This window comes from Lepidochelys olivacea (assembly GCF_965140295.1).
Source record: "Lepidochelys olivacea isolate rLepOli2 genome assembly, chromosome: 2".
Lineage (NCBI taxonomy): Eukaryota > Metazoa > Chordata > Testudines > Cheloniidae > Lepidochelys > Lepidochelys olivacea.
The window spans coordinates 235,223,473-235,250,248 of NC_140412.1; the positions used below are offsets into that span (position 1 = coordinate 235,223,473).

Consider the following 26,776-nt stretch of genomic DNA (forward strand, 5'->3'; position numbering starts at 1 on the left):
AGGAGAGTGGGGTGGGGGGAAGTAGTTTTTCATGTTTTGTGTGTATAAAAAGATCTTCTACACTTTCCACAGTATGCATCCGATGAAGTGAGCTGTAGCTCACGAAAGCTTATGCTCAAATAAATTGGTTAGTCTCTAAGGTGCCACAAGTACTCCTTTTCTTTTTTCTTAAACATTTGTAAATCCGAACAAAGTGCAATTCAGGCTCCGGATCCAGCAGCTGATGCTCCAGGCCAGGTTTCAGCAGCTGAGCTCCCTACTCAATGCCTACATGAGGCTGGCAGCCCCAGCAACTTGCTGTCAGTGGCTGCTCCTGCATGGGGGCCAGGACGGGGAAGAGGCAGCCCAGAGGTACCTATCTTTAAGATGTAATACAGGCACAGTACAGTATTTGGGTTTTTTTGGTTTTGGTGTCTGCTTCTGCCTTATTGGTTACTTCAGGTTTCACTTGCGGTCAGTCCGTAACTCTGGTGTTCATATCTGTGAGGTTCTGCTGTATAGCTATATCTACACTAGGGGCTTTTACCACCACATTATGTCAGTCAGGGATCACACCCCTGACAGACACAAGTGTATAATGTTAAAGCTGTCCTGAGTCAACTAATTATCATTCTCATTTCCCTCTCCCACCTTTATGTAACATCCCTAGTAATTTAGGGAGGACAAATGCCTTTGATCGCACCTGTGTTTTTCTGTTGTCTTCAGTTATACCTTCAGTTAACTATTAGTGCAACCCAGTTAATCTGCAGTTAATCCATACTACAGTCTGCATCTCCTGTCTGGAAGTGTGCATGCCACTTGCACCCACAAGCATGACCAGGGAGAGCTGCTGGTGAGCCTCATGCCCATCCCAGTTGACCGGCTGGGGGCATACAGTCATGCTAAAGTTGTTGCCTGGGCCTGGCGCTGGCTCCTGTGACCAGCGGCCTAACATGCTGCTGCTTTCGCTGCTGTAGTTCCTGGTAGAGCCCTGCAGCTCCACCCATATCCGCTTTAAATCCATGCATATACATTTTGTATCCACGCAGAGCTCCAGCAGTATATTATTTCTTGTTTGTACTTTTCTGTGCCCTGAGCATGTTTAACAATTACAAGTGTTTGTGATTAGTATGTTGGTAATGAGAGCACAAAAGGAGGCATTGGATAAACTTTGGCATTGGGGATCACCAGTGAGTGGCATTTTTAATAGCTACCAAAGTGATTAGTGAGCAAAAGGTGTGTGGGTGTTAGAATATTTAAAAGGACAACAGTTTTGTCAGATGTAATGTAGTCAGAATATTGTAACTCCAAAATATCTTTGAGATGGGACTTAAGTTGTGAACAGTTAAAAGAAGAGAAACTTCTCAGTTCCGGCATTTTAGTAATACTTTAATGTGTTTCATAAAATGTAGAGTATATATGTAGTACATGAATGAAAGAGCATAAAAGTGGCTTTTCAGGACCTGGTTCACTTCTAATTTGTAGTCTGTTTTTAAAATAAGCATAACATATCTGCTGAAAGAAGACTGTATTTACATCACATAGTATACACTGCAAATTCTATGATTCACTACTCCTGGGGAAATTTTGTGCTACTGTAGCACAGCAGAAAAATGCCCCCCACCCCCCAGATTTTCTTTGCTTCTGGCAGAAAATGGTTTCTGTGTGGAAGCTGCACCAGCACCCAATCACCCCTCCGTGGCAGCTCAGACCCCTCTGTTTGGTGGGGAGGAGAGGTAAATTACTGGGGGGAGGTGGGTCTCGGCATTAGTCCCAGCTGGCAGGGGGAAGAGAACAGAGACAGAGTTCCCCCTTCCCTGCACGGAACAGCTGGGGCTGGGTCAGATCAAGCCCCAGAAATTTCCCCTGGCTGCGGGAAACTGCATTTTGTGGGGAGCCATCTGGGGGGGTGAGACTCAGTGGGGGTTGGGCAGACAGGAGGAGCCGCTTCCTGTACAGTGATCCCTCCCGCACCTGTGCACCCAGAACCCCCTCCACCCAGCCCCCTCCGCATCAGGAGCCACCTGCACCCAGACCTCCCCCCTCCCCCACCACCAAGCCACCCAAACCCTCACCCCCTGCATCAGGAGCCCCCCGTACCTGGACCCCCACCCCATTGAGCCCCAACCAGCTGTACCCTGACCCCCCCCAAGCCCTTCTCCTCCACCTCACTGAGCTCTCACCACCTTCACCTGGACTCCCCTGCAGAGTCCCATTCCCCCTGCACCCAGAACCCCTCACTGAGCTCCTTTACATCCAGATTCCCCACTGCACCCAGACCCCCTGCAAGCTGCCTGCACCCAGAGTGTGCCACACAGAACCCTGGTACTCTTGAGGGAATTCTGCACCAAACAATTTAACATTCTGCAAAGTTCTGCGTATTTTATTTGTCAAAAATAATATAATCACACCATTTTCAGTTATTTGCTGACAAGTATTTTGAAATAAATTACCAAAATAATTGAAAATGGTGTGATTATATTGTGTTATTTTGACAAATAAAATATGCAGAATTTTAAATTATGTGCAGATTTTTTAATTTTTTGGTGCAGAATTCGCTCAGGATTATATGATGTACAGCTATGCCAGCTTCCTTATCTTGCATCATCAGTAGGGCTTTGGACCTAAACCTTCAATGTTGCCATATAGCAGGGGTTCTCACACTGCGGGTCGGGACACCTCGGGGGGGTCGCGAGGTTATTACATGGGGCATCACAAGCTGTCAGCTTCCACCACAAACCCTGCTTTGCCTCCAGCATCTATAATGATGTTAAATATATGAAAAAGTGTTTTTAATTTATAAGGGTGGGGGGGTCACACTCAGAGGTTTGCTATGTGAAAGGGGTTACTAGTACAAAAGTTTGAGAACCACAGCCGTACAGCATGAGCTACATTAGTTGGGAACAAGAGAAGGCTGTTATGCCAGAGTTGGGGATGGGCAACTGGGGCTATATGCTGGATCTGGGGGTGGGAAGTGCAGCTCTCTCTCTCCCGCCCATTCCTGGAGGTAAGGGCACTTCTGCACCATGTGGTGATGGGGACATCATGTGCTGTGGCTAAGGCTACTTTGGTGTGGTGTAGGCCCAGCTCATTAAACTGTTTGTTTGTGTTCAGTTGTTATTTTAGCATGCTGTCAACTTTCCTGATTAACGCATTTGACAGAAGGGAAATGGTGAGTTAACACTTATCTCTCACCAAAAACTTCATATGTGGTGGCGGTGCTTCACTTGAATCAGTTTTGGCTTCTTTGTTTTTCGCTTGAGGTTTGTTTTTTCTTCTTTTGCACGAATGACCCAACCATCCATTGTAATAACAGCAAAAGCAAAACCGCGATTGTGGCGTATGCTTATAATTAAATGTGCACACTGCATTGTAGCAAACAGATTAATGTACAGATGGTAACGACTTTGTATAATGCTGTGCAATCTTAGAAATCTGTCAAAATGCACAGCTCCAGCTGAGGACCTGGTATGTCTGGAGGAATCCACTTTGCTGGTTATTTATTGCTGTGGGTAAAATGTGCACGGTAAGTTTTTTTCCCTAAAGCTTCTCACACCCTGCCCCCCCCCCCAAACATTCTGTTCCTCCCAGTTTGAGAACCTCTGCTCTAGACCATGGAGCCCACCCTGCTGACTATCAAAGGCATCTTGCAAAGACTGGTAGTGTGAGAGCTGCTTGAAAAAAGTGTGAGGTAACCTAGATACAGGGTTGCTATAAGCTCCTTGTGTAACTTTGAAAAGGTCATTAATTATGAGTACTGGTGGTGTGTTGCTTAAGAAACAGTCAGTTAGGCACAGGTGAGTTGCTTTAGGAACTAAAGCTAACGCAAGTCCAGTGCCGCACAGTGTGCAAGCTTACTCTCTGTGGAAAATATTTCAATACCTTTTCACTCTTATTTTTCTTGTACCTTGAATTTAACACTTCTGACCCGTAATTGCAGAATAGACTCTCTCTCATGACTTACAATAGAGACAGAGTGTATATGATATCTGGGAGAGGGGAGGAGTGTGTGTGCATATATGCATGTATTCCTGAAGATGGATTTTTGTAACAAAATGACCTGTACTTTAATGTTGGCTAGCAATAATTTAGGGTGGGATTTTAAAAGCTCTGATTTGGGAGCACAAATCCCATTGAAAATACCCTGCTCTAGTGCATAGCTTACCCAGCAGGTTGTGGCAACACAGGGCACAGTAAAGACAAATGTTGAAACAGTTAATTTTTTCCACTTTACTTTTAGGGTAGGAGAAATGTTGTTTACATCAAATTATGTGATGTGCCTGCTTCACTCAATAAAAATAATGTACATGGATTAGATTAAAAAACTACTATTGTAATTTATGGCTGCTCTAATAAATTAGGAGATTTGAAATGTTTTAAACTTTTCTTCATTTAATGCTTTTAACTTAGGACTACCAGCCAACTTCATCCAAATACGTCATTACCAGCAGCATCTTCTTTCTACATACACAAAGGGTCAGATACTATTCTTGGGCAGGTTTGTTCTTTTTTGCTGCATGTACTTCTCTTCATTTTTCAGCTTTACGTTTAACCAGTAATGTAGGACAGCCAAATGCCTGGGTTCAGATACCTGCTCTGGATGGGGTTTAGAATTTACTATGCTTTGCCTACTTAGTATGGCCAAGAGTAGCCCTTAACTTTCACTTTTACATAGGAGTGTTTGGAACTAATGCACAATTATCTCTGGAACGCCAACAGATATTACTTTGTATATAAATGTATAAAAAGGATCAAAAAACTTTATAAATGTTGTGTTCTATATAATGATTAAAAGATAACCAATTCATGTGTTTACGTGAATTGTTCACCTTTCTTTTAAATTTATACTGCACTGAATTAGGGTACATCCAGGAGGAACTTCCTGTTCCTACATTTTATACCTCAAGCTAGGATTGAAAGAAAAACTCTGTCAAACTGGTCATCCTACCAAATTCCATATAGGACTCTTAATCATTTAAATGTTTGCTAAGTGAAATTAACCATCTCATATAATTTAGAAGTTGACAGAGCTGTTGTGCAGCTTACCATGGGGGGGGGGGGGGTAGAGGCATTGCCCAAAATAGGGCAATTACAGAAGGAGTTGTTTTGTTTTGGAAAAGAGTTACATCAGTATATGTAACACGAGAACTGCCAATCTGAAGGAATTAGTGAAGTTCTGTGTTTATTGTTATAATGCAAGTGATTCTTGCACACTGAATTATTATGAGCCATATTGCTACTTGTAGAGATTGGGTCAGGGTCAAGAGGACTAAGCCTGATAATTTGGTGGAGAATGAAGAAGTCTGCTGATTGCCATCTTACTTCTTTCTCCACTCTGGCTAAAGATCCCTAACAGCAAAAATCACTTGCAGAAATGTTAATTCAGATAATGGATGTTAGGATTTATCCTGGATTTGTACTGGTGTAATGGAAAACAGCATTTGACTCAATTCAGGTAGAGTAAGTCCTTCCCCCGCCCCTCCCTTTAACTGTAGATTCATAACCAACAAAGCACTACAACTACATCCTTTCAAAACAAGAGGAGACGCTCACTGGGGCAAAGGACTCTTTATGTGTGGCATCTAGCACAACTGAACTTCAATCCTGATTGTGGTTTCAAGACACAACAGTAATACAAATAAGATTAATAATATATACTTAGTTGGTTTGAGACTTCCAGATATCTCTAGGTTACCATTTCTGAGTACATTAGATGAAAAGCAAAAATTTATTCAAACTGTTTCTTTCTGGTACTGGTTCTTATAAAGAGTGATTTCTTTGGTACAAACTCATCCCAAGGGTAATCATAATTCCTAATGGTCTTCTGTGACTGCACAATCCCAATTGGCAGAAGGAGTTGTGGCTAGTGTAGTATCTGAAAATACTTCCAATGTATTTTTTTTTTAAGTTGACTAAACTTAAAGTTAACTTTGTACTGTAAGCTAACCCCTTTCAGTTGAATCCTATGAGAGCTTCAGAGTGACTACATTAAAGTATGTCTGATTACCACAAATATCATTTCTCTTAGCAGATTGTACCTGGTACTAAGAGATGTAGGTGACTGTGTGGGTCATTACTATTTACAAAAAATTGAATCATAGAATCATAGAATATCAGGGTTGGAAGGGACCTCAGGAGGTCATCTAGTCCAACCCCCTGCTCAAAGCAGGACCAATTCCCAATTAAATCATCCCAGCCAGGGCTTTGTCAAGCCTGACCTTAAAAACTTCTAAGGAAGGAGATTCTACCACCTCCCTAGGTAATGCATTCCAGTGTTTCACCACCCTCCTAGTGAAGACGTTTTTCCTAATATCCAACCTAAACCTCCCCCACTGCAACTTGAGACCATTACTCCTTGTCCTGTCCTCTTCTACCACTGAGAATAGTCTAGAACCATTCTCTCTGGAACCACCTCTCAGGTAGTTGAAAGCAGCTATCAAATCCCCCCTCATTCTTCTCTTCTGCAGACTAAACAATCCCAGTTCCCTCAGCCTCTCCTCATAAGTCATGTGTTCCAGACCCCTAATCATTTTTGTTGCCCTTCGCTGGACTCTCTCCAATTTATCCACATCCTTCTTGTAGTGTGGGGCCCAAAACTGGACACAGTACTCCAGATGAGGCCTCACCAATGTCGAATAGAGGGGAACGATCACGTCCCTTGATCTGCTCGCTATGCCCCTACTTATACATCCCAAAATGCCATTGGCCTTCTTGGCAACAAGGGCACACTGCTGACTCATATCCAGCTTCTCGTCCACTGTCACCCCTAGGTCCTTTTCCGCAGAACTGCTGCCTAGCCATTCGGTCCCTAGTCTGTAGCTGTGCATTGGGTTCTTCCGTCCTAAGTGCAGGACCCTGCACTTATCCTTATTGAACCTCATCAGATTTCTTTTGGCCCAATCCTCCAATTTGTCTAGGTCCCTCTGTATCCTATCCCTCCCCTCCAGCGTATCTACCACTCCTCCCAGTTTAGTATCATCTGCAAATTTGCTGAGAGTGCAATCCACACCATCCTCCAGATCATTTATGAAGATATTGAACAAAACCGGCCCCAGGACCAACCCCTGGGGCACTCCACTTGACACCGGCTGCCAACTAGACATGGAGCCATTGATCACTACACGTTGGGCCCGACAATCTAGCCAGCTTTCTATCCACCTTATAGTGCATTCATCCAGTCCGTACTTCTTTAACTTGCTGACAAGAATACTGTGGGAGACCGTGTCAAAAGCTTTGCTAAAGTCAAGAAACAATACATCCACTGCTTTCCCTTCATCCACAGAACCAGTAATCTCATCATGGAAGGCGATTAGATTAGTCAGGCATGACCTTCCCTTGGTGAATCCATGCTGACTGTTCCTGATCACTTTCCTCTCATGTAAATGCTTCAGGATTGATTCCTTGAGGACCTGCTCCATGATTTTTCTGGGGACTGAGGTGAGGCTGACTGGCCTGTAGTTCCCAGGATCCTCCTCCTTCCCTTTTTTAAAGATTGGCACTACATTAGCCTTTTTCCAGTCATCTGGGACTTCCCCCGTTCGCTATGAGTTTTCAAAGATAATGGCCAATGGCTCTGCAATCACAGCCGCCAATTCCTTTAGCACTCTCAGATGCAACTCGTCCAGCCTCATGGATCTGTGCACGTCCAGCTTTTCTAAATAGTCCCTAACCACCTCTTTCTCCACAGAGGGCTGGCCATCTACTCCCCATGTTGTGATGCCCAGCGCAGCAGTCTGGGAGCTGTTCTTGTTAGTGAAGACAGAGGCAAAAAAAGCATTGAGCACGTTAGCTTTTTCCACATCCTCTGTCACTAGGTTGCCTCCCTCATTCAGTAAGGGGCCCACACTTTCCTTGGCCTTCTTCTTGTTGCCAACATACCTGAAGAAACCCTTCTTGTTTCTCTTGACATCTCTTGCTAGCTGCAGCTCCAGGTGCAATTTGGCCCTCCTGATTTCATTCCTACATGCCCGAGCAATATTTTTATACTCTTCCCTGGTCATATGTCCAACCTTCCACTTCTTGTGAGCTTCTTTTTTATGTTTAAGATCCGCTAGGATTTCACCGTTAAGCCAAGCTGATCGCCTGCCATATTTACTATTCTTTCGACTCATCGGGATGGTTTGTCCCTGTAACCTCAACAGGGATTCCTTGAAATACAGCCAGCTCTCCTGGACTCCTTTCCCCTTCATGTTAGTCCCCCAGGGGATCCTACCCATCCGTTCCCTGAGGGAGTCGAAGTCTGCTTTCCTGAAGTCCAGGGTCCGTATCCTGCTGTTTACCTTTCTTCCCTGTGTCAGGATCCTGAACTCAACCAACTCATGGTCACTGCCTCCCAGATTCCCATCCACTTTTGCTTCCCCCACTAATTGTTCCCTGTTCCTGAGCAGCAGGTCAAGAAAAACTCCCCCCCCCCCCCCAGTTGGCTCCTCTAGCACTTGTACCAGAAAATTGTCCCCTATGCTTTCCAAAAACTTCCTGGATTGTCTATGCACCGCTGTATTGCTCTCCCAGCAGATATCAGGAAGATTAAAGTCACCCATGAGAACCAGGGTGTGCGATCTAGTAGCTTCTGCGAGTTGCCGGAAGAAAGCCTCATCCACCTCATCCCCCTGGTTCGGTGGTCTATAGCAGACTCCCACCACTACATCACTCTTGTTGTTCACACTTCTAAACTTAATCCAGAGACACTCAGGTTTTTCTGCAGTTTCGTACTGGAGCTCTGAGCAGTCATACTGCTCCCTTACATACAGTGCTACTCCCCCACCTTTTCTGCCCTCCCTGTCCTTCCTGAACAATTTATAACCATCCATGACAGTACTCCAGTCATGTGAGTTATCCCACCAAGTCTCTGTTATTCCAATCACGTCATAATTCCTTGACATCACCAGGACCTCCAGTTCTCCCTGCTTGTTTCCAAGGCTTTGTGCATTTGTATATAAGCACTTGAGATAACCTGTTGATCGCCCCTCATTCTCAGGATGAGGCAGGAGCCCTCCCCTCCCAGACGTTCCTGCCTGTGCTTCCACCCGGTATCCCGCTTTCCCAGTTACCTCAGGACTTTGGTCTCCTTCCTCCGGTGAGCCTAGTTTAAAGCCCTCCTCACTAGGTTAGCCAGCCTGCTCGCAAAGATGCTCTTCCCTCTCTTCGTAAGATGGAGCCCGTCTCTGCCCAGCACTCCTCCTTCATGGAACACCATCCCATGGTCAAAGAATCCAAAGCCTTCTCTCCGACACCACCTGCGTAGCCATTCGTTGACTTCCATGATTCGACGGTCCCTGCCCCGGCCTTTTCCTTCCATGGGGAGGATGGACGAGAACACCACTTGCGCCTCAAACTCCTTTATCCTTCTTCCCAGAGCCATGTCGTCCGCAGTGATCCGCTCAAGGTCATTCTTGCCAGTATCATTGGTGCCCACGTGGAGAAGCAGGAAGGGGTAGCGATCCGAGGGCTTGATGAGTCTCGGCAGTCTCTCCGTCACATCGCGAATCTTAGCCCCTGGCAAGCAGCAGACTTCTTGGTTTTCCCAGTCAGGGCGGCAGATAGATGACTCAGTCCCCCGGAGGAGAGAGTCCCCGACCACCACCACCCGCCTCCTTCTCTTGGGAGTGGTGGTCTTGGAACCCCTCATCTCAGGACAGTGCATCTCATGCCTTCCAACCAGCGGAGTCTGCTTCTGCTTTCTCCCCCTAGACATATCATCTGGTCCACTCACCGCAAAGGTACCTGTGGAGAGAACATGAAAGCGGTTAGTTACCTGTGTCCGCGTTGCTGGAACCCGGACATTCCCCCTTCTTCTTCTGGAGGTCACATGTTGCCAAGCTTCTTCACTGGCCTCTTGGCTCCGCTGTGCAACCTGCTCTAAATCTTTAGAGCTTTGTGCCTGTAGAAGCATAGAACTATTGATATAAAATAGGGAAGGTACAGTAAAATAAAGGGTATTCAAAGTTAGCTAACATGAAGATTATAAAAACATTTATAGCTCATGCATAATGTTTTAGCTGACAAATTCCCCTTTGTCTCTTTTTTTTCTCTTATCATATTTTATAATTTGCCTGAAAACTGAACGTTTGAGCGAATCTTTTCCTGTTAATTGTTCCTCAGCTAAAGCCATTTTATTTAAACTTTTTAAATTCCTAGATTAACGGTTGGAATATATACAAAAAAGGAAAATGACAATCAATATATTTGAACACATCCCTATGACTGAATGTTACAATACATTTAATTGGATAATACTTAGACTTATATCTGGTCATTATCAGTAACAAAGTGAATGGCAGAGTCTAAGATCCCTCAGAGGGAATTGTTCAGCACCCCAACTGTTTGTTTTTTTTTTTAAATACCAAATGGTCTCAGTTTGATCAGCTGCCACAGTGTGAATGGTAGGAGAGTGACTTCCATAGGGCCACCAACCCTTAAGTTTTATAAACTACTTATAAAGTTTTATAAGCATCAAAACTACACCCTAAATTCTACTTTGAAACTAACTGGCAGCTGGAGCAGTGTGTGGTGCACTGATGTGCTGTGCTGTCTGCGCGACTTGTTAGTAGTAAGTGGGCATTTGCTTCCTGTATCAGAACATTTCTGACTGATCTTAATCTGCATCCTCACATACTGTGCTGCATTAGTCCAGGGGTTCTAAACCTGGGGGTTGTGATCCCTAAGGGGGTCACAAGGTTATTACTTGGGGGGGTGTTACGAGCTGTCAGCCTCCACCCCAAACCCTGCTTCGCCTCCAGCATTTATAATAGTATTTAAATATTTAAAAATGTGGTTTTAATTTATAAGGGGGGGGGGTCACACTCATAGGCTTACTGTGTGAAACGGGTCACCAATACAAAAGTTTGAGAGCCACTGCATTAGTCTGATCTTCAGGTGATAAAGATCTGGATGGCAGCAGCAAGGTTTGTATCTGAAAGGAGCAGTTTCATCCTCCTTTCCAAGTGTTGATACTAAAATGTGTCTTGGCAACAGCTTTTACCCGAACACCTAGAAGCAGTTATTCTTTTAACTAGACTTCTGGGTTATGAAGCTGAGTAACTAATGGTGGGTGGATGAACACACTACTTCAGTCAAGTGGATTGAGATAATCTCTGCTAATTCTTTTGGTTGCTTCCTCTAACCTTTGGGCATTATCTCCGTCTTCTCTGGACTGAGCTGTAACCAGCCTTGTCACACACTAATCTCATTCAGACACTAGGTTCTGACAGATGAGCTGGACATAAAAGCTGGGTATTGTCAATAGACCGAGGTTATTGTACCCCATGCCTCCTTCCTGGTTTTCTTAAGGACATAGTATAAATGTTTAATATGAAGGGTGATAACATGCTATTTGTGAAAGCTCTGAGTCCAGTGGTCCCCAAATTTTTCAGGTTGTGCCTCCCTTACCCCTGTTCATGTCCCCACCCCGAGCCAGGGCCAGGTTGCAGCTCTGGGGAGGGGGAGGCGGACAGGGTAACAGGCAGTGCTGGGAGTGGAACCCTGGCTGCAGGCCGGGAGCCAGGGCCCCAAGTGCAGGGCTAGGAGTGGGATTGGGTGACGCTCCCGCTCTGCGCCTCTTGGGGTTTGGCCTGGGCCCCAGATGTACCCCCTAAATGGTCCTCTGTTCCCCCCAGGAGGGTGCATCCCACCATTTGGGGGCCTCTGCCTTAGAGATATGAACAATTACCCATCATCTTGGGATCTCTCAGACAAAAATGTTCAAAGCTGCTTTGCTAGTCCAGGCTATGGACTGCAGATATGTTGCCATTATCTTATGCTAACCAGCATTTGGCAAATCTGAAAATGCCATGGATGCTTGAGATCATTAACCAATGCAATTAATGCAGTTTTTTTACCAAACCCAGGCCTGAACTCAGATTTAATTGATATCAAGGAAATCTTGAGTATTCCAGACATTTGTTTCTATCTTAAGTACTTATATGTCCCCTGTTACCACAGTATCAGCCCACCTTAATCTTTTTTAATATCTTTTGTGGCAAATTGCCAGTACAATTATGATGGGTCCTGCACTTCCTCTTCTGGGGCCGGGGGGGGGAGGTTTCAGGGAGGTTCAGGTTGCCCCTGAACTAGTGTATTTACTGTCCCACTAGTAACCCAGAGAAGGGTAGTGGAGAGGGAGGGACCCAGGCCCGCCCTCTACTCCGGGTCCCAGCCCAGGGGCCCTAGGGATAGTGGTAAACCACTTGAACTAGTGCTTCCTTCCCCTGGGCTACTTCCCTCTCCTGCTCTTCAGCTTGTGGGGCTTCCTGTGCAGGCATACGCGCGCGCTCTCCCTCCCCCGCCGTCTCTTTACCTAGAGTCTTGGTCTTCTAGCCAGCCACAGCACTTCTCCAAACTGCATTCTGCTCCACGTCCAAGCCACTCTACTCCAACTCCTTCCCCTGGCTGATTGAAGCAGGGGTTTTTTATCGGGTGACTAGCTTCAAATGCTCGAATTGGCTTCAGGTGCTTTTAATTAATCTCTACAGGGAATAAGGCTTCTCCTCATCCTGAGACTTACATATCTCTCCTATATTGCTCCCCTGCTGCCTTCTGGCCATGCTGTATCACACTTTTTAATTGATTTTCATAAAGAAACAAACAATGAAAAATACAAAATGGTAAATTACGTACAGCTTGGGTATGTTTCCAAATACTGCATACTTCACTGGATCTCCAAGAGAATTAGTAAATTGTAAAAGACCACACAGTACAAGACTAGACAATACTACAGAGATATAATAGTTTGAGTGGGGATAACAGTAATACAGTAGGAGAAGACCTATATGAATAGGAAGAGGAGGGAAACCTGGGCAGAGGGCGGGAAAAAGAGGAGGGATTAGGTGAATTGAGGTCTGGCATTTTTTGATCCTTCTCAAGCTTTTTTATCCAAATGTGTCTGGAATTGGTCTCCAAATTTCTTTGAATTCATATAATTGCTGTCCAGTGGCAGAGCATATTATGTAATATTAAAAAGTCTTCTGTGGATCTCAGGTAGTGCTTGATACAACAAAAGATTTTATATAGGATGCCACAGAGGTTGTACAAGATAAAGGCATCCTCTGCTTGTTGGCATTGTAAGAAAGAAAAAAAAGACCACTGATGCATATGCTATGAGACTGTCCAACAGTCAGGCAGCTGTGGAAAGAGATGGACACAGGAATTAAAATAGTGCTCTTTTTTAGAAGCCAAATCTCAGCTGAAAATTATATGTAGGTTATTTACCTGCTAAGAGGGGTTTAACTCTGCCACAAAGACTTTTTGGTTTGTTGTCAGCATCAATGATCACCAAGATCATGAGTTGACAAATATGGAAGAGTAGACTTATGCCCAGAATACAGTAGAGGTATTTGGGCCTGTCTGAGTTAGCAGTTAAAGAAAGAATACAAACATAAGAAGGCTATACTGGGTCAGACCAAAGGTCCATCTAGCCCAGTATCCTGTCTTCCCACAGTGGCCAATGCCCAGTGCCCCAGAGGGAATGAACAGAACAGGTAATTATCAAGTGATCCATTCCCTGTTGCTCATTCCAGCTTCTGGCAGAGGATAGGGACACCATCCCTTCCCTCTTGGCTAATAGCCATTGATTGACTGATTCTCCATGAATTTATCTTGTTCTTTTTTGAACTCTGTTATAGTCTTGGTCTTCACAACATCCTCTGGCAAAGAGTTCCACAGGTTGACTCTGCACTGTGTGAAGAAATACTTTCTTTTGCTTGTTTTAAATCTGCTGCCTATTAATTTCATTGAGTGACCGCTAGTTCTTGTGTTATGAGGAGTAAATAATGCTTCCTTATTTACTTTCTCCACACCAGTCATGATTTTATAGACCTCTATCATATCCCTCTGGGTTGTCTCTTTTCTCAGATGAAAAGTTCCAGTCTTATTAATCTCTCCTCATACAGAAGCTGTTCCATACCCCTAATCATTTTTGTTGCCCTTTTCTGAACCTTTTCCAGTTCCAATATATCTTTTTTGAGCTATGTCAACCATACCTTCACAGAGTATTCAAGATGTGGGCGTACCGTGGATTTATATAGAGGCAATATGATATTTTCTGTCTTATTTTCTATCCCTTTCTTCATGATGCCCAACATTCTGTTTGCTTTTTTAACTGCCGCTGCACACTGAGTGGATGTTTTCAGAGAACTATCCATAATGATTCCAAGATTTTTTTCCTGAGTGGTAACAACTAATTTAGACCCCATCATTTTATATGTATAGTTGGCATTATGTTTTCCAATGTGCATTACTTGGCATTATCAACATGGAATTTCATCTGTCTTTTTGTTGCCCAGTCATCCATAATCTCATAATATTACCTCATAATCTTCAATTTTTTCAGTCTCACAACATGCCAGTGAGGTAGTGGAGGCATTGTTTCCTAGTGCACAGAGCACTGATCTGGTGCTCAGGAGTCCTAGGTTCTGTTCCTGCCTCAGTCACTGGCATGCTGGGTGAACATGGGCAAGTCATTTCACTGCTGTCTGCCTGAGTTTTCCCATCTGAAAATGGGGATAATGATATTTTCTTTCTTTGTAAAGCATTTTGATAACTACTGATGAAAAGTGCTACATAAGAGCAAGGTATTTTGTATTACAATTTCCAGTGGTGCGGGAGGCAGCCTGATATGGCGGAGCAGATAGAGGTCTGGAATGTGGAAGACCTGTGCTCTATTCCAGGCTCTGCCCTCGATCTGCTAGGTGACCTTGGGCAGGACATTTAACCTCTCTATGCCTGTGTTGGGCAGGTAGGCTCATCAGCCATGGCAGGCAGTCCATTTAGGAGAGGGGAAACTCTGATTTCAAACCAGGCGCATCAGATCTGGCGAGCTGTAAAAGTAGTGCCAATTGCACATGCTCTGTGACTCTACACTGCTAACCCTGCTAACAAGGCAAAGGCAGGACTATTTCCAGTACTCTTTCATCACAACTTCACTTTTCAAAAAGAGGAGTTTTGAAGGGAGATTGATTGGGTCAAGAACTGCACTTTTATTTTAGCAGAGATCTAATATGTTCTTCATTAAAATAAGGGGGAACTCTGTGCTCCTGAAAGGAGGAACCACCACAACTGGTCCCCTCTCCGGACCTCCATATTCCTAGCTTCTGCTGATGGTCCATCCCCTTAACAACCCCAAGCTGTTCATCAAAGGGAACTAGCTGCTGTAGCGACCAGAGTGGTGACTTCGAGAATGGGCTGCAAAAGGTGACTTAATAATATACCCATTCTTAAATTAGAACTGTGCAACCCCATCCTCAAAAATATATATATTGGGTGTCATTGTTTCCAGACCAACCAAGAGAGAATATAGGAGAAGAAATGGCCAGGTGGGAAATAAATAGCAAGAACAGATCAGTTTGTACAGAAAGATTCATTTTCCATGCAAACATCCTTAGTGATAGTGGAGGACAGAGAAATGGAAAAACATATGACATATTATTTACTTGTGTTAACACAATAGTTAAGCTTGAGAAAGCATTTGCATCCAAAATCTCATTCCACGTCCCCTCACCACCAACTGTAATCCTTTCAGGCTGAATTTTTCAACATTTGGTCTTAGTTCTGTTCAGTTTGATGAAAACATAGGTGTGTATGTAACATTTTCTAAACATTATGTCAACATTATGTTACCAAATAATGAAAACAATGCATACATGGAAAAGGTGGAAGTGTAGTTGCTGAAGGAACCTTAACTTTGAGGTCCCTGGCTTTAGTGGGTTTGACATCGCAGTCATAACTGTATTTTCATTTTTTTTGTATTAAGTAACTTTAGTCACAGTTCTCCATAAGGCATCATCCCCTTTTTTCACAAGTGAGAATGTTACTGGTCATCTTTGTTTGAGTCAGTCCCCAAACAAGTTTTAGAAACATTACCCATGTGAAAAGTTCTATTTCTGAGTTTTTAATGCACGTGCTTATTATCTTCAACTACACAAAAATGATGCAAATCAAGCACCCAAATCGGACAATTCAAAGGTTAGTTTCTAATGCAGCATTAATTCAGCCTCTGTATATTTTCCGGTAAACATTAACAGGAGTATTACAATTTATATTTAGCAAAGCAATCCTGAATGGAAAGTACTATGTGAGTACCTTGTAGACAAACCACTTTAACTTTTAAAAATGTCTTGATTCTTGCATACCTGATTTCATGTTTCCACATTTAATTAAACCATGAAAGAAAAAACGGGTGTGTTGCGCCTCTGAAAGCAAGGGTTCACTGACAAAGTTTGCAGATCCTGTTGGTTCTGCACAAGAAGCCAGTTTCTTTCAAGGATGCTGAGTGAGCTCTCCCACCATAGTCATTCTCTTGTTGGCCTTCCTGACTGCATCTGTACAGAACAGACTCTCACCCTAAGATGCAGAGCTGAAGTCAATGCATTGATTTCTACACCTATTTTTCAATGGTAAATCCACAGGATCTTGGAAGGGGGCATGTTGCAGATAGCAAATCAAATATTCCAAATCTTGTGATGCCCTGACCATGTGGAAAAGCTGTATGTGTCTACTTCTGCAGTATTTGGGCTTTATGCCCACCTTTGCCCCCTTCAACCTTACCCATAAAAAGGGAGCATCTGGGCCTTGTGATGAGGTAAGGAAATGACTTCAGTTTTTCTGGGTTGTTGTTTTTCTGCATTATTGGGGTTTTGTGATGGTGAAATAGAAATATTTTTAAATAAGGGTTTTTTTTTTGTTTTAGTTGTTTCTTTGTCTAAACCTTTAGCATAATCTTCAGCTGCAGAAGTTCAGAATACTAGTGGCCATGAGCATGAATACTGCTGAACCAACTATTCCTTTAAAACAAACAAACAAACAAAACCTGTCTGCCAAGTCAACTCTCCTCTATTGTTGAGTGCTCTGTTCTTGTAAGGAGCTTACAAATCCACTACTAGGCTCTTCCTACACTTTCTTGGCTATGCTGCATCTGTATGAAAGAGGAAGAAGACTCTCTGTGGAAAGAAGCAACTAAGATCCCTAGCTGCAGTCTTCTCTGTGCAGGGTAGCACTGGTCTGCACACATAGGGCCCCCTTGATTTTGGGGCTCGGTATGGACACAGGGATTCATCTGCACAGAACAACTTGCCAGATAGGAGCCTAACACATGACTATGGAACCAGCATTGCCCAGTCCTTGCTGTCTTAGGCACGTAGCTAAAAATCTAAGAATACTGAAATGTAGTAATTTTATTAACACGATGTGTGACCTGGTCAGTTAGGTGAAGTTATTGTATATTGGGTTACGGCTTCCTGTATGAATGTATAGTTCTAGCTTCATAGGGACCTGTGGGAAGAGGAAACAGGAAAACAACACAATAGGTATAGATAAGCAACCTTTTAGCAAACATTTGGGGGACAATTGGGCAATGACATATTTCCAGTGCCCAAGGCTGAAGTCACACAGCTCTGTATATATATGTTCTGCCACTGCAGGGAATTAACAGATCAAAGCACTTATAAACAGTTAAAAAGCCCTTCTCAGGAGATAAGTGGGAGGTCAATGGCCAGGAGCTGTCCAGGGAGAGAGGTGTATATAATAACTTCGTTCTCCTACAGTATGCTGATGATCTGGCCCTTTTGGCTGACATCAAAGAGGAATTGGTAAATATAGTAGCAGAGTGTTTGAAGGTAAACACAAAGAAAACTGAAGTTACGCAAGTAGAGAAGGTGGAAGAAGAACTGTTTGAAATTTCAGGAGAGAAGCTGAATCAGAAGAACAGATCTGTGTATTTGGGAATACACTTAGTGCTGCTGGAGAGAGAACTGAAAAGAAGAGCCCAGTTTGCATGGATGGCAGTGAACAAGATAGCAGAAGTACTGTGGGACTGGCAATTAAGACACAAACGGAAAGGAAAGTTGTATGCTGTGACAAAGTCAGTCCTGACAGATATAAGAGAGCGGTGGAGGGCAGATATATCAGCCCAAGAACGGTGAAGGCCCTGTTCCCTATGAGCTGAACACCTCCCTATGAGGTGTTCACTGGAGACACCTGAGGCCAGATAAGGGCTGCCAGTGACCTTTAAAAACCCTTCTTCTGTTGAGAGAGAGGGAGAAGGGGAGAGAGGCTGCAGTAGGGGTAGTGACAGCAGGAAGGAATGGCTGCCATTGGGTGGACGGCTCTCCCCTCCCTAAAGGGAAACAAACTAAGTTTCTGCTTGGGGAAGAACTGACAATTAGGAGGCAGTGTAGTAAGGTAATGCCTTGGAGAGGGGGCAGGGAAAAGTGTTTCTGTTGTGAGTTTGGGTTTTTGCTTTGTTTTGTTTTGCTTAAGGGAATTTCTTGGGCTTACCCTGAGGCCCACCATTTAAATAGGAAAAAATTAAACCAGATTGAAAAGAAAAATCCTCTGGAGTCAGTCTAATTTACTCCAGGCCCTTAGAGAGAAACACTGAGGCTAATGAGGCAAAGAAGGTACCCTGCCACAATGCTGAGTGTGTTTGTCCCTGCTTATACTATGGTTTAGAAATGGTGGGTCATACAGAGATGGAAGAAAAGAAGATACAGGAAGTAGAAAATAATATACTAAACAGAATGCCAGGCAAGTGGAGGGTAGACAGAGTGTACATGGAAGAAATTAGAGGGAAGATAAACTTGGTAGTCTCAATGATAGTTAGGCAGCAGAGCATATGTTTGAAGTGGGCTAGACGTGATAAGAATGGGAGAACAACAACCAGCAAAGAAAGCATGGCAGGAAGAGGACAGCAAAAAAGGATGTGGAAGACAGAGGATTGATGGACAGACTCTGTCAAGAGAAGTTTGTAGAGAAAAAGACTACAACTCCAAGATCTATGAACCCATGCCATGGACTAGAAGGAGTGGTAAAGAATTGTAGACACCTCCAACCCCGTGTAAATGGGAAAAGGAGTCAAGATGTGAAGTGAAGTGATCTTTGTCTTCCTAAGCAATGTATAAATGAATGACCTTTAACAAAAATGTCTTTGGAAACAGAGAGGGGAAAGTGAATTACACTGAGTGCCTCCTGACTTTCAGTTCTGTCATGCAAATACATACTTATGTATCTGTACTGAAATACTTCAGGCTGTATTGTTCTATTGATTTTTAACTGGAACACTCCACTAGGGATGGTCCCCTATTAATAGATGGCACAATATATTAATAAATTAATATATAAATGACTAAATAGATTGTAACTTTCATGACTACTTATCCAATATTCAGCCCTCTTGATTCTCTTACAGTATTCAGTCTTTAAATAAATGTGTTAAAAATATACATACATTGAATTGGGACTTGTTACATTTATTGTGTTTTGTGAATGTGTTTGGTGTTTCATTACTCTTCTTGCCCTGCAGAAATCTAGCTCAATTTTCAAAGCAGTGTGCGCAGAGTGTACAACTGGTTATGTACCAAATTGCCCTTTCCTTTTCATTAACTATCTTTTGGTTAGGGCGGTAGAGAAGCTCGTTGGTTTTAAGAAAGAATGGTTTCTGAAGTTAGTATCAATGCCACTACTAACAGATGCTTATGATGAAAGAATTCAAAGCTTCTTAAGGAGATGAATAGTACTGTCTGTACATTTAATGTAAAGGGTTAGAAGCCTCTTTTAACCACTGAGATTTAAAGTGATAAAAATCCAGTGTATCTGTTCCACTACTCAATTCTCTAAGATATATATTTGTGTGTGTGCTAACCTATGTAAAAGACATCTTTTGTCACTCAGGAAGGCATGTTTGAAGTCAGAACTCTTCAACACATACCACACATGCTAATGATAGTGTGTGTGTGTGTTTTTAAGGTTAGCTTCAGAGCATATAAGCAAATGATGCTATCATAAAGCTATTTTAAAAGTACAATGTTTATTCCAACAAAACTCTAAATGGGTTGCAGTAATACATATCTAAAAGCAGTAAGCTCTATTACATATTTTTTAATTATGGGATGTAATAGTGTTTTAGTTAACACAGATGTTCCTAATGCCATCATACGTCTGTCATATTTTTTGTAATAGTCACATAACTGTTTGAGGCCATATAATTAAAGGGATTTTCTGCTAGTAAAATGGATGGTTTTAATCTTGTCATGTATTTAACTAGGGCTGTACAGATCGGGATCATCCCCAGAGTCAATGCACAAACACACATGAGTAATGTTGACTTCAGTGAGACAACAGAGGCAAGTAAAATACATGCATTTGCAGTATTTACCCCGAAGTAGTTATTGTGTTTTATATGTTTCAGTTTTAATTTGTATTTAGTGTCAGTAACAAAGATTTAAGTGATATTAAATCTACACATAGCTAAGTGTAGCAGAAGTCAGTGGCTACAAGGATAAGATAATTGGGTAAGTAGGCCAGTCAGTAATTATGCTCAGAAGGTAAGGATAATTGATAGCTGCAGTAAATGGCTGAAGTTAGAATAACTTTTGATTTCTTTGTTCTCCATTTTTGTTGTTGTTTTAGTAGATTTTTTTTACATCTAGATTTAGTTATTGGTGGAAACAAGACAATATTTATTAATGCTGTTACACTCCTGGCAATTAGTGTTAAAGGACAATGAGAGAAAACACAACTATATTTTGTTGTTCACTGGTCAAAGCGGAGGAGGATTATATTACAAGTTTTAGGACAGTGGAAGATTTTAAATTAGGATACCTATTAAATGGACACCATTAAGTAGTTCAGGCTCAATTAGGTTTATATAATTGGCTAAACAATGCAGAAGCAGCAATACATGCAAAATAAAAATGAAACTTGATTGGAATGAGTCACTCAAATGGATTTCTGGCAAGTGAAGCTATGTTTTATTCTTCTTTAGAGCTGTTTGGTTGTTAGTAACTATCTAAATAATAGTAAAGAAATGCAAGTTGTTGCCTGATCTATCCCTTATCTATTCATTACCAGTTAGCATTCTGTAGTTTTGGCAGGGTTCTGCCTTGTGACCAGATCCAGAAATATTAATATTATTAGGAAGACCCTGGTGTGCACAAAGGAGGTAATTACATTTAGGAAAGGCATTCTGCCCTTGTAATATTTTTATTACCACCATTAGCAAAATCAGACACTCCAACCCAGCAAAGTAGACATATAATTTATAATGGTCAAAACATCCCATGTCTAAGCATCCATATACTCTCACCCTCCTTTGCAGAATAACCCGAAGTGTTAGTTATCATCCTCACCATCATCATCACCACCACCAGTGGTAGTCATCCTGGCATCTCCCAAGACACATAGGCCGGGATACAACTTTTATAATATGTTATGCTGACTCCCACTATGCCTAATGCATATTCAGGAGGGGTTTCATCCCCTTTTCCTTATCTGAATTTCCTCTCCCTAATAAGGTTGGGATGCCCTTTTCCTATAAAAAGAAAAGGAGTACTTGTGGCACCTTAGAGACTAACCAATTTATTTGAGCATAAGCTTTCGTGAGCTACAGCTCACTTCATCAGATGCATACTGTGGAAAGTGTGGAAGATCTTTTTATATACACACAAAGCATGAAAAAATACCTCCTCCCACCCCACTCTCCTGCTGGTAATAGCTTATCTAAAGTGATCACTCTCCTTACAATGTGTATGATAATCAAGTTGGGCCATTTCCAGCACAAAAGAGGCTCAGCCGGAGCCTGAACCCCAACATAGTGCACCAGTGGAAAGTGGTTCACAGTCAATGGAAACAGCCCCAGCCCCTACATCGCTTCCAGAGGGACCAAACATAGGTCCACAATCTAATGAGGAACTGATGTCTCCAGCATCAAGGGAACAGTTCCAGACCGAACAGGAAGCAGAGAAAAGCCTCCAGAGAGCTTGGACGGCAGCACGGAGCAACCCACCGCCTCTCAGCTCTTCTAATCGATCCAGGTTTGTTGTAGAAAGAGGACTTTTATACAAGGAAACTCTTTCTGGTGGACACCAGGAAGACTGACATCCTCAGAGACAGTTGGTAGTTCCAACTAAATACCGGGCCAAGCTCTTGAGCTTAGCCCATGATCACCCTAGTGGCCATGCTGGGGTGAACAGGACCAAAGACCGTTTGGGGGGGTCATTCCACTGGGAGGGAATGGGCAAGGATGTTTCTACCTATGTCCGGTCTTGTGAAGTATGCCAAAGAGTGGAAAAACCCCAAGACCAGGTCAAAGCCCTTCTCCAGCCACTCCCCATCATTGAAGTTCCATTTCAGTGAGTAGCTGTGGATATTCTGGGTCCTTTTCCGAAAAAGACACCCAGAGGAAAGCAGTACATACTGACTTTCATGGATTTTGCCACCCGATGGCTGGAAGCAGTAGCTCTAAGCAACACCAGGGCTAAAAGTGTGTGCCAGGCACTAGTAGACATTTTTGCCAGGGTAGGTTGGCCCTCTGACATCCTCACAGATGCAGGGACTAACTATGGAAAACCTTTGGGAAGCTCATGGGGTAAGTCACTTGGTTGCCACTCCTTACCACCATCAAACAAATGGCATGGTGGAGAAGTTTAATGGAACTTTGGGGGCCTGATACGTAAATTCGTAAATGAGCACTCCAATGATTGGGACCTAGTGTTGCAGCAGTTGCTGTTTGCCTACAGAGCTGTACCACATCCCAGTTTAGGGTTTTCCCCATTTGAACTTGTATATGGCCGTGAGGTTAAGGGGCCATTACAGTTGGTGAAGCAGCAATGGGAGGGATTTAAACCTTCTCCAGGAACTAACATTCTGGACTTTGTAACCAACCTACAAAACACCCTCCGAACCTCTTTAGCCCTTACTAAAGAAAACTTACAGGATGCTCAAAAAGAGCAAAAAGCTTGGTATGATAAATCAAAGTAGGAGACCAGGTCATGGTCTTAAAGGCGCTCCAGGCCCATAAAATGGAAGCATCGTGGGAAGGGCCATTCACGGTCCAGGAGTGCCTGGGAGCTGTTAATTATCTCATAGCATTCCCCACCTCCAACCAAAAGCCTAAGGTGTACCATAACCGCATTTGCGCCAACCCCTCAGACAAACACCTACAAGATCTCTATCAAGCATTCTTACAACTACAGTACCCACCTGCGGAAGTAAAGAAACAGATTGATAGAGCCAGAAGAGTTCCCAGAAGTCACCTACTACAGGACAGGCCTAACACAGAAAATAACAGAACACCACTAGCCGTCACCTTCAGCCCCTAACTAAAACCCCTCCAATGCATTATTAAGGATCTACAACCTATCCTGAAGGATGACCCAACACTCTCACAAATCTTGGGAGACAGGCCAGTCCTTGCCTACAGACAGCCCCCTAACCTGATGCAAATACTCACCAGCAACCACATGCCACACAACAGAACCACTAACCCAGGAACCTATCCTTGCAACAAAGCCCGTTGCCAACTGTGCCCACATATCTTTTCAGGGGACACCATCACAGGGCCTGATAACATCAGCCACACTATCAGAGGCTCGTTCACCTGCACATCCACCAATGTGATATATGCCATCATGTGCCAGCAATGCCCCTCTGCCATGTACATTGGTCAAACTGGACAGTCTCTACGTAAAAGAATAAATGGACTCAAATCAGATGTCAAGAATTATAACATTCATTAACCAGTCGGAGAACACTTCAGTCTGCCTGGTCACGTGATTACAGACATGAAAGTTGCTATATTACAACAAAAAAACTTCAAATCCAGACTCCAGCGAGAAACTGTTGAATTGGAATTCGTTTGCAAATTGGACACAATTAACTTAGGCTTGAATAGAGACTGGGAGTGGCTAAGTCATTATGCAAGGTAACCTATTTCCCCTTGTTTTTTCCTACCCTCTCCCCCAGACGTTCTTGTTAAACCCTGGATATGTGCTGGAAATGGCCCACCTTGATTATCATACACATTGTAAGGAGAGTGGTCACTTTAGATAAGCTATTACCAGAAGGAGAGTGGGGTGGGAGGAGGTATTTTTTCATGCTTTGTGTGTATATAAAAAGATCTTCTACACTTTCCACAGTATGCATCCAATGAAGTGAGCTGTAGCTCACGAAAGCTTATGCTCAAATAAATTGGTTAGTCTCTAAGGTGCCACAAGTACTCCTTTTCTTTTTGTGAATACAGACTAACACGGCTATTACTCTGAAACCTTCTCCTATAGGTTACTAGGCCTTTTACCTCAAGTTTATTTACATATATATCAATTAGTTACCCTGGTATGCTTGTGATTAGACATCTGCTGAAGTTCCTAACTTAATATATCTAAAGCTGATATCATCTGGCATCTTGTGGTTCACGTGTCAGCATTTTAGTCATGCTTGTTTATTACAGTATTCTATGTTTGATATCTTTTTATATCTAGGGTTACTCCTGGTTAGCTGCTTATGCTAAGGCTTTTGGAGCCTTAGGCCTTGATTAGTTTTGCTAAGCTATTGTCTTACATGTCTTGAGGCTTATAGGCTAATTGTGTTACTGCCTTAACTTATACCCATACCTTTGCCTAGCAAATACCTATACCTGTAGGCTACAATGTGATTATCAGTTGGTTCAATATGCAGTTATTACTGTAGTACAGTGAGCTCAGCACCACAGACGCAGAAGAAGGCATGGTCTGCAAATGAAGGCTCTTACAACATAAATCAGAAAAATAAAAAATATTTAGTGAAAAACTTGAATTTATTTTCACATCTGCCCCTTCTTACCCTCTGCCCCTTTAATCTTTACCTATTTACAAAATCTCAGTCAACTCTAAGGATATATTCTGCTCCTTACTCTGCTTTCCTAGCCCTGGGCTACACTAGGAGTTGAGGTCGAATTTAGCAGCGTTAAATTGTTTAATTCAACAATTTGAGGTTGAATTTAGCAGTTGTCCACACGACAAAGCCCTTTTTTTTACTTAGAGGGCTCTTAAAATCCATTTCCTTACTCTACCCCCGGCAAGGGGATTAGCACTGAAATTGGCCTTGCTGGGTCGAATTTGGGGTACTGTGGACAAAATTAGATGGTATTGGCCTCAGTGAGCTATCCCAGAGTGCTCCATTGTGACCGCTCTGGACAGCACTCTCGACACAGATGCACTGGCCAGGTAGACAGGAAAAGGCCCGCGAACTTTTGAATTTCAATTTCCTGTTTGGCCAGTGTGGCAAGCTGCAGGTGACCATGCAGAGCTCGTCAGCAGAGGTGACCATAATGGAGTCCCAGAATCGCAAAAGAGCTCCAGCATGGACCGAACGGGAGGTACAGGATCTGATCGCTATATGGGGAGAGGAATCCATGCTGTCAGAACTCCGTTCCAGTTTTCAAAATGCCAAAACATTTGTCAAAATCTCCCAGGGCATGAAGGACAGAGGCCTTAACAGGGACCCGAAGTAGTGCCGCAAGAAACTTAAGGAGCGGAGGCAAGCCTACCAGAAAACCAGAGAGGCAAACGGCCGCTCCGGGTCAGAGCCCAAATCATGCCACTTCTCTGATGAGCTGCATGCCATTTTAGGGGGTTCCCCTAAACTACCCCAGCCATGTTGTTTGACTCCTTCAATGCAGATGGAGGCAACATGGAACCAGGTTTTGGGGATGAGGAAGAAGATGATGAGGTTGTAGATAGCTCACAGCAAGGAAGCGGAGAAACTGGTTTTCCCGACAGCCAAGAACTGTTTCTCACCCTGAACCTGGAGCCAGTACCCCCCGAACCCACCCAAGGCTGCCTCCTGGACCCGCCAGGTGGAGAAGGTACCTCTGGTGAGTGTACCTTTTAAAATACTATACATGGTTTAAAAGCAAGCATGTTTAATGGTTCATTTGCCCAGGCATTCGCGGCTCTCCTGGATGTACTCCCAAAGCCTTTGCAAAAGGTTTCTGGGGAGGGCAGCCTTATTTCATCCACCATGGAAGGACACTTTACCACTCCAGGCCAGTAGCATGTACTCGGGAATCATTGTAGAACAAAGCATTGCAGTGTATGTTTGCTGGCATTCAAACAACATCTGTTCTTTATCTCTCTGTGTTATCCTCAGGAGAGTGATATCATTCATGGTCACCTGGTTGAAATAGGGTGCTTTTCTTAAGGGGACATTCAGAGGTGCCCGTTCCTGCTCGGCTGTTTGCCTGTGGCTGAACAGATATGTTCCCTGCTGTTAGCCACGGGAAGGGAGGAAGGGGAAGGAGCTAGCCACTCGCTGGGGGGAGGCAAAATGCGACCTTGGAACGAAAGCACAAGTGCTATGTATGTAATGTTAACAGCAAGGTTTACCGTGAAAGAGTGTACCCATTGTTCTAGAAAATGTGTCTTTTTAAATACCACTGTCCCTTTTTTTTTCTCCACCAGCTGTATGTGTTTCAAGGATCACAGGATCTTCTCCTTCCCAGAGGTTAGCGAAGATCACAAGGCGAAAAAAACGCACTCGCGATTAAATGTTCTCTGAGCTCACGCTGTCCTCCCACACTGACAGAGCACAGACGAATGCGTGGAGGCAGACAATGTCAGAGTGCAGGAAAGCACAAAATGACCGGGAGGAGAGGTGGTGGGCTGAAGAGAGTAAGTGGTGGGCTGAAGAGAGGGCTGAACCTGAAAGATGGCGGCAGCATGATGAGAGGAGGCAGGACTCAATGCTGAGCCTGCTGGAGGAGCAAACCAATATGCTCCAGCATATGGCTGAGCTGCAGGAAAGGCAGCAGGAGCACAGACTGCCGCTACAGCCCCTATGTAACCAACCAACCACCCTCCTCCCCAGGTTCCATAGCTTCCTCACCCAGACACCCAAGAACAGGGTGGGGGGGCCTCCAGCCACTCCACCCGAGAGGATTGCCCAAGCAATAGAAGGCTGGGATTCAATAAGTTTTAAAGTTTTAAACTTTTAAAGTGCTGTGTGGTTTTGTCCTTCCCTCCTCCACCACCCCTCCTGGTGCTTCTCTCCTCCA

The 26,776-nt window shown here is 43.5% G+C and overlaps 1 protein-coding gene across 1 annotated transcript; it reads left to right on the top strand.

The window, feature by feature from the left end:
* Positions 1–313: 313 nt before the first annotated feature.
* On the top strand, positions 314–26,776 carry LOC311515184 (uncharacterized protein). The gene is made up of 5 exons (XM_084618068.1): positions 314–351; positions 3,094–3,151; positions 4,390–4,477; positions 25,403–25,597; positions 26,184–26,776. The coding sequence occupies exons 2-5, from the start codon at positions 3,107–3,109 to the stop codon at positions 26,267–26,269; spliced, it is 414 nt and encodes a 137-aa protein (XP_084474194.1). The 5' UTR covers positions 314–351; positions 3,094–3,106; the 3' UTR covers positions 26,270–26,776.